Below are 13,467 nucleotides of genomic sequence, written 5' to 3' on the forward strand. Positions count from 1 at the left end.
CCTAGAAATGTTTTGATCTCTGGACTCGTCTCCTTCAGCAGCCGTAGAAAACCGAGGGATGGACCCTGTTGGGGCTACCAACAAACCATTGCCACCTAGCTGTGGTGGTGTAGAGCTAGCGGTAGAAGCTTCAATGAGTTGCATGCCATATTTGCTCTTCTCCAAAGAAGTCACATGAGCCTCCAGAACTAATGGACACATTCAGATGCCTATGTGGCTAAAAATTCTTCCATGAACTAATCTCCGATCCAACTTAACTAATCCAAATTAATTTGATTCCTTTTGAGACGTCTCCTTTGATAAGTAATTCCGCACGTAACAAATCCATTCACCCAAGGTAGCCTTCTTGGCAGCGGAACCGATCGAAGTTCAAGGATCGAAAGAATTCTGTTTCTCACCCACCCCCATCCCCCAAAAAAATTTGCACAGTTATCAGAACGCTAGGGTTGTCAACCAATGGACATCAGATTCTTACCATTCTTGATCATGTTTTCACTTGCATAATGTAGATATAGACCTCAAACTATGCAATATCATGCTTATGGTATTACTGTTAGGATGTTTTGTTCTTTCAGTTCTTAGACATGTTAGTAGAGTGTACTCGCCATCCCCTCTCCAAATTGGTTCATCTCCCACCTACGACCATAACCTTTCTTGGTTCACTCAGTGATGAGGCACATATAAGAAAACTCTACCTGCAATTCATTCCTCCCAGAAAAAGACTAGGCACTAAAACGGAGAACCAACAGAAGATGACGGCCTGCCTATAATCGAAATGACATTCATTTTTTTGTCATTCCTTGCTCTGTTTTCATAACCATTTATGATGCTGTTACAAAAGGAACGAATCTTATTCTATGGGCGCGCGCCCACAGTTTTGGCCTAGCGGCCTTCGTGGAGCACTCGAGTTGTTGAACGACCGTGATAGATCACTGACGAACAAGCTGCAGTGATTCAGTGATTATTGCTTCTTATCATCTGTAGACTAAATGCCAAAGAACTTTTCCCATGACCAGGAGACAACTTGTTTGGTCTGATGGTCCTTGTTGGATGCATATGGACGCTCTTACTGTCAACCCACTGATACGCAGTCTGTCCATGTAATTGGTGTCCGATCGATGGAGCTGGAATGTGCAGGAGTCAGATAAACCTCCAGCCCCGATGTTCCCAGCCTGAACTGGGATGAGGCAGCGTCGCTGTAGTTGGTGCGAACTTTTTTTTGATATAGCAAGTCCGTTTCGGCATGACTCCACGAGAGAACCGTAACGAACACACAGATCTGTGTCGCTTTCTCACCTTGCAAAATCAAATACGAGGACGGCAATGTTGCGTTTCAGATTAGCTTTGCGCTGTGGCCTGTGGGCAGGTCACTGGCCCTCGGGTTTTAGCGCGCACGGTTCATTGCAACTGGACTGCCAACGAAACAAAGCGGTGCACGCATGACAGATGATAAGAGCAATAATCCAGTGAAGCGCTGTCCCGGCCCTGTATTCACGTGAAGAGTGGCAGCGATCTGTATTGGTTACCGTACGCATCGCCCGTCATCCATTACGACACCGCGGCAGTCATCCAGATCGTGGCTCATGGCAACAACGAAGATAAGGATAAGAGAATGCGGCTTTCCTTCACGGTTAGAGTTGGAGCTTCTGTTTTGTTCCTCTGAGCCTTCTTTCTTATAGCCTTGTGGACATGTGGTAGTCCGGTAGAGCAAAACGTTGTCATGTTGGACTCTTCTCTCCTTTTTCTCCCCTTTTCTGGGCCTGTGCCATCAGCAACTGCAATCGCACGGTCACACCAAACGCGCCCTCCAAGCTCGAGAGTTTCCCTGTTATAGCCTCGTCAGGAGGAAATATATACAGTACTTCCCAATCGCTTATCAGTGATCACTGCTTGAGTTTTTCAGCGGCAGGAATCGGACATGGCTGCAAGGAGGGCTGCTTCCTCCGTCCTCTCTCGCTGCCTCCTCACAAGGCCTTCTGCTGCTTCTTCTTCCACCGGCAAATTCGCTGTCCTCGGAACAGGTGACGAGCTCTATTTGGATCTTGGTTCGTTTTCTGTTCGTTTCCACCCATGATCCCAATCGAATTCGTTTCTGGTTATCATATTCATGTTCCCGTTTGTCACGTCAAATCGCCGAGTGAACTGCATTCTCTTCTCTGTAAAGCTCGGTTTTTCTTTTCAATTTTCTTCGTCTCTGAAGAAGGTGATCGAGATCACTGTTTCTTCTCACGCCGATCAGCGAAATTCGGCTCAGAAAATAAAGAACTCCTTAGCTCTTTTCTTCATTTCTTTTCTTGACCAAACCGTGTCATTTTCTCTTTCCTTTTTCGGTTTCTAGTAAGTAGTGACATCATCAGTGAGTCATGGCGCTAAAATTGGCCGGAGATGTCCTCCCCAGTGGCCCTGCAGGTTAGGTTCATCTGTTCCTGATAAAATGACGCCTTTCCATCCGATCCTTCATCCTTACCAGAACTAGGCAAAAATAAAAGTAGTTGATGTACACAGTGACTGTTTCTCTTACTACTCTGTATTTCGAGCTTCAGTAGTTCGATGTCACGACTTCCATGGCCTCCTAGTTTTCTGAGAGATCACAGACCTATCATTCATCAACGAATTAACTTAAGCATGGTCTAATGCAACAGTAAACAAGTTTGCTTCAATACTACATTTCTTAATATCTGTAGTAAATTCAATACCTTTTCCCTGCAATACGTGATGCATATTGTAGCTGAAATTTTATGACTCCCTTCAACGAACTCTGCCTACAGACCGAGCACATGAATTGTTGCCAGGGGCTCTTCGTCACAGGTTCAGCACTGCACCGGCAGCCACCGCCACCGCCGCCGCCGCCGACGAGCCAATCCAACCCCCGGTGGAGGTCAAGTATACCCAGCTCCTCATCAATGGCAACTTCGTCGATGCTGCTTCCGGTATGGCAACTTTAAGTGTACCAGCACTTCGTAGCTGCGAGCTGTCGATCGCGTTCTGGGTCTCAGCGATGTGTACTACGTCTCCCCAGGGAAGACGTTCCCGACGGTGGACCCCCGCACCGGCGAGGTCATCGCTCGCGCTGCCGAGGGCGACGCGGAGGACATCGACCGCGCCGTAGCCGCCGCCCGCAGGGCCTTCGACGAGGGCCCGTGGCCGAGGATGACTGCCTACGTACGCACACCCTCCACGTTGCCCCGGTACACGGTAACAGTCCACGGTCGATAGCTCACTCACTTCATGATCACCGTGCAGGAGCGGTGCAGGGTGCTGCTGCGGTTCGCGGACCTGATCGAGCGGCACGCGGACGAGATCGCGGCGCTCGAAACGTGGGACAGCGGGAAGCCGCTGGCGCAGACGGCGGGGGTCGAGGTGCCGATGGTGGCGCGCTGCATGCGGTACTACGCCGGGTGGGCGGACAAGATCCATGGCCTGGTGGTGCCTGCCGACGGCGCGCACCACGTGCAGGTGCTGCACGAGCCCATCGGCGTGGCCGGGCAGATCATCCCCTGGAATTTCCCTCTGCTCATGTTCGCCTGGAAGGTCGGCCCGGCGCTCGCCTGCGGCAATGCCATCGTCCTCAAGACCGCCGAGCTGACTCCGCTCTCCGCGCTCTACGTCGCCAGCCTCCTCCACGAGGTTGGCTAGCGTGACACATCCCCGAACTGAATCATTGTTCCGCTCGTAAATTCTACCATCAATATGACCTGTTTGTTGTGTTTGTTCATCGTAGGCTGGACTCCCCGAGGGTGTTCTGAACGTAGTGTCCGGCTTCGGTCCGACGGCCGGCGCCGCGCTCTGTAGCCACTTGGGTGTCGACAAGGTATGTAATTAGCGTGCGCTTCAGTAACCGGTGCACGGATTTAGGCATCCTACATTCCCACTCATACGCTGCCTACACGTTTTGTGTAGCTTGCGTTCACCGGATCGACGGGCACTGGCAAGATCGTCCTTGAACTGGCCGCGAGGAGCAACCTCAAGCCGGTGACGCTGGAGCTTGGTGGCAAGTCCCCTTTCATCGTCTTGGACGACGCCGACGTCGACCAGGCCGTCGAGCTCGCGCACCAGGCGCTCTTCTTCAACCAGGTGCGTGCCGTCATTTCTGGCATGTAAACTGCATCGTCAGGATTCAGGACTCTAAAATGCATGGCTTTCCCCTTGTGTTCTTGGAAACTATCTGAAGGGCCAATGCTGCTGCGCCGGCTCCCGCACGTTCGTGCACGAGCGTGTGTACGACGAGTTCGTGGAGAAGTCCAAGGCTCGCGCCCTGAAGCGCGTGGTCGGCGATCCCTTCAGGAAAGGCGTCGAACAAGGGCCTCAGGTACAAGATCACTTGCTTGATCAACATTCAGTTTGTATCCATTTCAGCCGCGTTGATCCTAACTCACGTCCCTGATATCTTCTCTTTTCGTTGCACTAGATCGACAGCGAACAATTCAAGAAAATCTTGGGGTACGTCCAATCCGGCGTCGACAGTGGTGCCACCCTCGTCACCGGCGGCGACAGGGCTGGCAACCGGGGCTTCTATATCCAGCCGACGGTGTTTGCCGACGCCCAGGCAAGGCTTCACCAGCTACACCCTTGTTCACCAACACATTATCTTTCTCGACATGCCAAATCCATCACAGCTCCCTAAATTGTGTGCTCCCGCGCGTCTCGTTCGTGCAGGACGACATGAAGATCGCCCAGGAGGAGATATTCGGGCCGGTCCAGACCATCCTCAAGTTCAGGTACGCGCATGTCTGACATCAAATCTTGGACACGCAACAATGGGACATGTAACGTGGACAACTGACACTGTGCGCATCACATGTCCTCTTGCTTGGCACGCAGCGGCGTGGAGGAGGTGATCCGGCGTGCGAACGCGACGCCGTACGGGCTGGCGGCGGGGGTGTTCACGAGGAGCCTTGACGCGGCGAACACGGTGGCGCGGGCCCTGAGGGTGGGCACGGTGTGGGTGAACTGCTACGACGTGTTCGACGTGGGCATCCCGTTCGGCGGGTTCAAGATGAGCGGCGTGGGCCGGGAGAAGGGCGCCTACGCCCTCCGCAACTACCTCCAGACCAAGGCCGTCGTCACGCCCATCAGGGACGCCGCGTGGCTGTAAAAGAGGTCACCCTTCTCGGCGCAGGGCGGATCCTCGCCGGCGATCTCATGCCTCTGCAGAAGGTCAAAGGCGACAGCAGAATAATAAGCCTTGCCTGCACTCGTATCCCGTGTTCGCGTCTCTTCTTTTGCCAGGCCGAGCTCCTTTGAGCCCAGCACGAAGTCGCGTGACTTATCTTATCCGGCTGGGCCTTGTGAGGAAGTGTTTGAAGCCCACCTATAGCAAGTAATTGGGCTCGAGTATCAGTGAAACTTCCTTTTCTTTTTAACCATGTTTTGCCATTCCTCTAAAAAAAGAATCATGGTTTTGCCATCTATACATTGCACTAGCGCGCGGTATGGTTCCTAGGGTACATCTCTGCTGAAAATGTCCCAATTATTGAAGACAGTGTAAGTTCAACAACAAAAAAAACATACCTAAATATTCTAAAAAATTTCTGAAGTTTTGCACGGCGCTAGGTGAGATTTTTTTTTAAGCAAGAGGGTAGTGCACTGCCTATTCATTTTAGAAGGGTCGAGTTTATAAAAGTGCCAACATGTAGTTCATCGCTAAACTTAGCCAGATTTAGCGAGAATGAAAAAGGAGAAAACGATAGACGGGAGCTAGGCTGGCAACCTAAGGTTGAAGAAGGAGAACAAACTTTAAAAACTCCTAATGACCGCCTATCATCGTCATCCTCCAATTGTTAATATCCTCCTTTGATCTGTATGCCACCTTCATGTGATCCTCTTCGCATCCTTCAAACACACATCAATTTTACTCTTTCCAAATGTTCCACCACGCATACATGATTGTCCCAAGCCTGGCTTTGCGTTCTCCACTTGGCCCAGACACCACGGCCTCATGTAACCAATCCTTGAGTGATGCATGAAACACACCCACCTCAACAATAGTATTGAAATGTAGCCAAAGGAAAACCTGTAAAGTGACCATTTGGGCAAAAGGGCATTGCAAGAGAAGATGATCCGCCATTTCAGGCTATTGGTGGCATAGGGTGCAAACTACTCCGTTATTCATACCTCTCAAATCCAAGTTGTTAGTTGTAGGAAGTTTCCCATGCATTGTCGTCCACGTGAAGAACCTCACCTTTGGTTCCGCGTTGGCCTTCTAGAAAAAAAAATGTCATGGAATGGGAGTCTTGCGCCGTTGAACTGCACCTCATACGCTAACCTCGCCGTGTAAGAACCGGTGGCAGTCCATCTCCAAGTGGTCGTATCCCGCTGACCCGGTAGCAAGACGGCCTCCTGAAGCAACATCCAAACCGCCACGAACTCCTGAAGATGCAACATGTTATCAATGTTCTTTAAATTAGTGATCCACCGTGAATTGTTTAGCTCATGAGCGACTGCTCGTGTTTTGAACCTGGCGATGTTGTACAGGTTTGGCGCAAGGCAAGCGAGGCTGCCTTGTCCAAGCCATCGATCAATCCAAAACTTAGCTTTGGTTCCATCACCGATTGAGATCACTGTTGACACCGCAAAGAGGTCCTGCTCAGTTTCATCTAGATGTACTGAGAACTTATTTCATGGCTTATCAGAGTTACACCAAGAAAACCAAATGCACCGCAACCAAAGAGCTCTACCAAAACGCTCCAGGTCCAAAATACCAGCCCCACCGAGGCTTTTCGGCCTACACATGACCTCCCACTTTACAAGATGGAGCCCTCTATTGTAATTCTCTTTAGCTCCTGACCAAATGAACCGCTTCCTTATTTTGTCAATAGACTTAATTTGACATTTCGGAAGCCTAAAAATAGTGGCATGGAAGCACATTGTTGATGTCAGCATCAACTTCATGAGCTCGATCCTTCCTATCTTTGTCAGGTGCATGCTTTGCCAACTAGGAAGCTGCCACACTAACTTGTCAATAAGCGGCTGATAGTCTACCTTCCTAAGATTTCGCAAATGCAAAGGGAGGCCCAAATATTTTCATGGAAATCTCTTAATTTTCACCAAAAAATCAAGAAGCATCTCCTCTGAATTGATGCCATTGCACCTGACCGGATATAACTCAAATTTGTCCAAGTTTGTATGCAGTCCGGGCACCTCACCAAAGAACAAGAGGATCTCTTTGATTGATTTCAGCTCCTGAGCCCTTGGATTGAGCATAATAGCAACATCATCTGTGTACATAGCATGCTCAATGATCCTTGATTTTTTTGTGCACCGAAGAGATGAAGTTTAGATGAGAAACTAGGCTCAGGATCTTGTGAAGAGGTTCCATCGCGAGAGCAAAGAGCATTAGTGATAGTGGGTCACCCTGTCGGAGACCTCTTCTATGCTTGATAGGTCTGCTCGAGGCACCATTAAGCAGAACTCTTGAGGAGCTACTACCCAAGGTAAGACATATCCACTCCCTCCATCTCGGGCCGAAACCAAAATGCTGCACAGTCTCAAGGAGATAAGGCCATAGCACTGAATCAAAAGCTTTACGAATGTCTAATTTTAGAAAGAGTGTCGGCCTTCCTTTCATGTGCAAGTCTTGTAAAAGGCACTGCATGTGAATAAAGTTGTCCTATATGAACCTCCCGCGAACAAAAGCACTCTGGCAACTTGAAACAAGAAGGTGCATGTGTGGCCCTAGCCGGTTGGCTAAGATCCTGGAAAAAAACCTTTGTAAAGCTGTGGATCGGGCTAATTGGTCTATAGTTTGCTACCAAATTCGGTTGATCTTTTTTCGGCAATAAAATTAAGTTGGCAGAGTTGAGCAAGTTTAACTAGGATGCTCTTAGTCTAGTTAGCTGCTCAATTATCTTGACAAGATCATTTTTATGATGTTCCAGTAGGAAGCATAGAAAATCCCGATAAAACCGTTCAGACCCGGTGCTTTCTCTCTCGGCTAACTTGACCTCTTCCTCACTGATATCCGAATCAAGGACTGAAAGGTCTTGGGTTTGCAAGTTTATCTTACTCTAGTCTAAGGTCTTCTCTCGCATGAAAGAAGTACCAAGAACTGAGTTGAAATGCCTATGGATCTCCTCCTCCTTTTCCTCATGTGTTACTACCACCCCGTTGTTAGTTTTCAAAAGCTAAATATGGTTTTTCCTCTTCTGCCCATTAGCACTCAAGTAAAAAAGTTTTGTGTTTGCATCCATAGCTCTGATATGGTTTAACCTAGCACGCTGCTTTGCTTTGATCTTCTGGATGGCAACGAGCCCTAGAAATTTGTTTTTGATTCTTTCCAAACCTGAGAGGCATCGACTTTCCTGTGTGACTTCTATCATGTGCAGTGCCCATTTGGCCACCTCCATCTGTAGCCTTATGCTGCCAATGCAAGACCTATTCCAAATTCGCAGAGACTTTGTTGTGCATGAAAGCTTTATGTGGAAAATCCTCGTAGCGTCAGCAGAGAGCATCGGCTTGTTCCACGCATCAAGCACCACCTGGTAGAAGCCCAGCATGGCCACCCAAAAAGCTTCAAACCTAAAGCAATGTGATTTCCTAAAGCCAGAATTACCATGCATCACAAGAGGGCAATGGTCCGATAGGGTAGATGCCGCACTAGTTAGCATGATCATTGGGAAAAGCAGATCCCAATCCTGTCGATCCGCGACATAGTAGGGTTGCTTTGGCCATTTGTCTAGGTATATTTGCGGCCTTGCAACTCTAACTCCTTCGAGCCTAACAAATCAATAGTGGTTCTAAACCTGTTCATAAGCCCTCTATTTAGCCTCGAGTTGTTTTTGTCCATCGCCCTATAAATTAGGTTAAAATCTTCGGTAATCATCCATCTAGAACCAGCTACCTGCTTTACCTCCTTGAGCTCCTCCAAAAACTTCATTTTGTCTACATCCCCTTGTGGACCATACACATTTGTTAGACTCCACTCTGTTCCATCATCCTTGTATCTAACAGTCACAGTCAATGTATTATCCAACTTGGTGGAGGAGATCAATTGCATACACGCTTTATCCACTGTGATTAGTAATCCTCCTCTTGTATCATCCGCTACTGCATAAAAGTAGTTTGCAGTGAACCTTACTCCCAATGATTGTGCCACAATTCCATCGTCAAAGTTACCCAATTTAGTCTCCTACAGGTAGACTACCGAAGCCCACATAGCACAAACCATTTCATGAACCGCATCTCTTCTTACGCTCGTATTGAGGCCACGAACATTCTAGCACAGTAGTTTTACGTACTGATAGTCATAGGTGTAGTCGAGCAGCAGATACATAAGCCCAACCTTGCTAGGGGTAGGCGAAATATAGATACAACACAAGCAGAATGAACACTTGGCAATACAAGACAGGGGGGCAAGCGACATCAGCATATGAGGAACCGACGCACCAAAAGTCGCTGACCATGCTACAAGGTCACCATGGTCATGACATTATGGCGAGCTCCAGGCCGCAGCAAGTAGCACCACATGCCTCAGGAGGAGCCATGGAACCGTGTCGAGCCGAGCAACTTTTATTAACCTACTAACATGGACCCCCAAAACACCAACACTAAACATGAAAAACATAATGGAGATAAACATGGTGAACAACGATCTCTACACATACATCAAGTAGGACACTGAGGATCATTCCAGCAGCCTAGTCTTCATCTTGCTCCCCCCTTTGGTAGCATGCTCATATCAATATCCATCACCTTAATTAAGCTTTCATTTACATTTAGCGCCACAGCCGGTAGGGGGGCCTCGAACATCTTGCTCAAACTTTCTTTGGCCTGGGCATTGATACTTTCATTTTGAGACATAACCCAAGCTTCTTGGAGAGGACCTCAATTGCCATCTCCTTAGCAGACTTGTTCCCTTCGGTCTTCCTCTTGTCTGCGAGCCTGCCGCTATGGTGAACTATCTTCTCATTTTCCGTGCACGAGTCAATGCGCCTGGTCTTCGTGGGTGTGGAAATAATGCCCCCGTTCGGTGAGGAAGCAATGCTAGAGATGAGAGTGCCTATGCCAGGTCCCACCAAGGGCGCCTGCACAGTGGCACCTTCCATGCGACCATTCTTCGCTGTATCCAGCATAGGCGCCGCCTGGGTCACCGTATCATGCAGCTGAGAGATATTATGTACCAACTCTCCGCACACAAGAGAAGCCTAAAAAGTCATCGGATCATCTTCAAAGAGTCAATGCAGCACAGGGCCACACGGCGCGCCTAGGATCCCCTCTCGGGCCATCGGGTCTGCCCTAGGCGGAACTGCCAGAGCACGGGAACCAATGGCAAGCAGATCACCAGGAGTCGGGGTCGAAACATTTGAGGGGGGAGAGCTGGTAAAAGGTAGGCCCTTCCATGGGTACTTCACGATGTGCCATCGTGTCCTTGCCTGGGAAGTGCAGGCGGCCGAAGACACGGTGCACCGCCAGATCGATGAACATCCCATGTGCTCACCTCATCCCTGGATCTGCAGACGGGTCGCGCCACTCACGGCGCTGACCACCGTCATGGCAGGAACCGTGACCATGGCTGGAGGAGGAGCCGCAGCCCCGGTCAGCACCCCACTGGAGGCAGCCGAACCAGCCGCTTCGGCGTTCCGACCGAGGGCGAACAACGCCGTCATCTTGAATGCCTCCACTGCTCCCTTCCTAATCTTTGTTGTCGCTGCGGCATGGAAGGTGGGGCCGCCCAAAGGAGCTGCACGAGCTTCTGGCCTGGACAACTTCAACTGGCGCATCCCCGTCTTGGATGACCTCGTGCCAGATGAAGCTACGCGTTCTGGGATTTATTGTGATTCCAAGCGGACGCAGGTCCTTGGGGCGCACCAAGTGAACCAACACCTTGTAAGAGTGATCCCTTTTCGGAACCCGCAGCTCAGACCACTCGATATAAGCCTGTGACAGTGGACGTGCACTGGCGGCACAGGCCCCTCCGGCTCAGGTTCGGTTACAGTAACCCAAGCCGCCTTAGGAATGGTGCTCGGGTCTGGCGTCTAGGCATAGAAGGTGAAGGCGTCCTTCTGGTTCCGGCGGTGAGAGGCACTACGTAAGAAACCAGCAAATGAGACACTACATTAGTGACGGCTCCCCAACACGAGTCACTAATGTCCTATTAGTGATGGGTCTAATAATGATGTGTAACTAATGTGTCTTTTAATCAGGACTAAATATAGACCCACCACTAATAAGTGGTCATTAGTGATAGGTCATAACATGACCTATTACTGATGATAATAGTGACGGTTCGTCCTAGGCTAGCCATTAGTGACGGGTCAAGTTATGGGCCGTTATTTATGACTAGGTCATCTGTGACGGGTCATCCTAGGTCAGTCATTAGTGACGGGTCAACTTGTAATCTATCACTATTGACCAACTCCAGTAACTAATGATGGTATTCAAAATATTTTTTTATTTTTATTTTATTTTCTCTTATTTTTCTCACCTCAGTAGCACTAGAATATGAAATTTGGCGAAATTAGTCATTAGTGACGGGTCATGGTTATGACGTGTTACTAATGATCTTTGGCAAAGAAGGTTAAAAGTATAAAATATCTTGTTCCTATCACAACTACGTGATAACAGAAGTGGTAAGGTGGCTATACGCACAAGGAGGAGGCTGCGAGTTCGATTCCTATGAACACAAACTTGAAAATAATGTGAAAAAAACATGGCTTGTGAGGCATGTGGGATGAGCCTGCGTTGGGATGACTTGGTGAATTTTTTGTGACTTTTTTGTATCCAAAAAATATGAAAAATATTCATCGAACATTAGTGACAGGTCAAGATTATAACTCGTCATTAATGTTCAATCAATAGTGATGGATCATGGTTATAACCCGTTACTAATGATTGAACATTAGTGACGGTCACGGTTATAACCCATCACTAATGACCTATCATTAGTGATACGATAAGAGTGACGGGTACATAATCCATCACTAATGACTTTTTTCATGTAGTGAGGTTTCCCCAGCATAGCGCAAAGAACAAGTTTGGCCGATGATCGTGGCTGCGATGTCCTCTGTCCACAGGTGCGCCGGCAGCCCCTCCAGGGTAAGCATGATGTGGAACCCCAGAGCAGATCCGTTGGACTGGCTGCGCACTGACCAACGTCAAAGCTGAAACTCCTACCCGACGGAGACGAAACTTGGGCGAGAGCTGGCTCGCTCAAAGGCCGATGGGTCGAAGATGACCACCAGGAAGTCCTCGGGGTGGTACTTGGTGACCTGGATATCCATTAAGTGAACGCCGAATTCGGACTTGAAATTGTCGATGCAGGGAATGGTTCGGTCGCAAGGCGGTTGCGGCCAATCCACACGAGCAAGCTCGAGTGCTCGAAGAATGCAACGCGCTCCCTGATCTCCTCCATCATTGGCAGCATGAAGATCTCCAGTCCGGACGAAGGGAGGGGTCACCCGGGAGCACCATGGCCGCAGGGGCAGGAGTCGAGGGGCAGGGGCGCGCGAGCCAAGCGTTGTGGTCGTCTATGGCTTGAGCTCCTGCGCTGACGCACACTGCGGGCACCGCACCGCCCGATGACCTTGTCTGTCACACTCCGAGCATCTCACAGGGTCCCATCACTGGCCAGAGAGGTGGTTGCGAGCCAAGCAATTGAAACATCGGCCCCAGAGCTTCTTCAAATAGGCGTCGCACTTAGAGGGGACCTCACCACTGCCCTCTCTGCGGTGCACCTGCTTAGGCCCCCTGAGACAATTCCTGCACCACCAGTGTGGTGGCCTCACAACCAGCCATCCTGCCTCGTCAACTGGTCTTCTATGGTTCGGCCACTGCGTTGTTCAAAACCTGACCTGAGACCAAACGTTCCGGCCGGGGCCGAAGCCCACCGAGGCAGCGATAGTCATCCGACCAGCATGGTGGTTGTCCTCGAAGACGGTTGCATCGGAGTGGGCAAGTTGTCCAATGAAATCCTCCATAGTCACGGATCTCAGTGACCGACGATCATCGGATCATGACTCCTCAGGCAAAACATTGCTCATCACAACGGACTCAAAGCGAAATTCGCCTCTGGATGCTTGTCCTTCATATCTGCGCTATGGCAGATCTCTTGACACACGGAGCGCCCGTGGTAGTTCTCCTCCTCATCTTCGTCTTCCGAGCTCCAAGAATCGAACTCGCGCGACTGGTCGAGGTAGAGATCCAGATCTGGATCTTTTGGTGGCACGGGAGGTGAGCAGGAGTAAGGTTGCTGGTTCTTTAGTCTGGCTGTTGGTGGGCAAGGCGGAGGCGGTGGCAAGCGGTGGGATTGGGGATTTGGGAAGCTAGCAAGCACAGAGGCCATCGATGAGGTGCGTGCGACATGCGTGATCGCCTTTTTGGTAGCCAGAGCGGTGTTCCACTTTATCGCTCACGCTCTAGGTGAGATCATGTTATACATCCATGCAAAATTTCAAGTTTAAAATCGATTTGGTTTGAGAGATACAATAATGACAAATTTCAAGTGCATTTGCACTAGAGGACAAATTCGTA

At 49.6% G+C, this 13,467-nt stretch overlaps 1 protein-coding gene across 1 annotated transcript; it reads left to right on the forward strand.

The window, feature by feature from the left end:
• Window positions 1–1,636: 1,636 nt before the first annotated feature.
• Window positions 1,637–5,413, forward strand: LOC133921316 (benzaldehyde dehydrogenase, mitochondrial-like). The gene is made up of 10 exons (XM_062366131.1): window positions 1,637–2,021; window positions 2,769–2,930; window positions 3,020–3,162; window positions 3,244–3,627; window positions 3,722–3,811; window positions 3,901–4,074; window positions 4,172–4,309; window positions 4,409–4,546; window positions 4,657–4,718; window positions 4,822–5,413. The coding sequence occupies exons 1-10, from the start codon at window positions 1,919–1,921 to the stop codon at window positions 5,093–5,095; spliced, it is 1,668 nt and encodes a 555-aa protein (XP_062222115.1). The 5' UTR covers window positions 1,637–1,918; the 3' UTR covers window positions 5,096–5,413.
• Window positions 5,414–13,467: the final 8,054 nt, after the last annotated feature.

This window comes from Phragmites australis, chromosome 6 (assembly GCF_958298935.1).
Source record: "Phragmites australis chromosome 6, lpPhrAust1.1, whole genome shotgun sequence".
NCBI lineage: Eukaryota > Viridiplantae > Streptophyta > Magnoliopsida > Poales > Poaceae > Phragmites > Phragmites australis.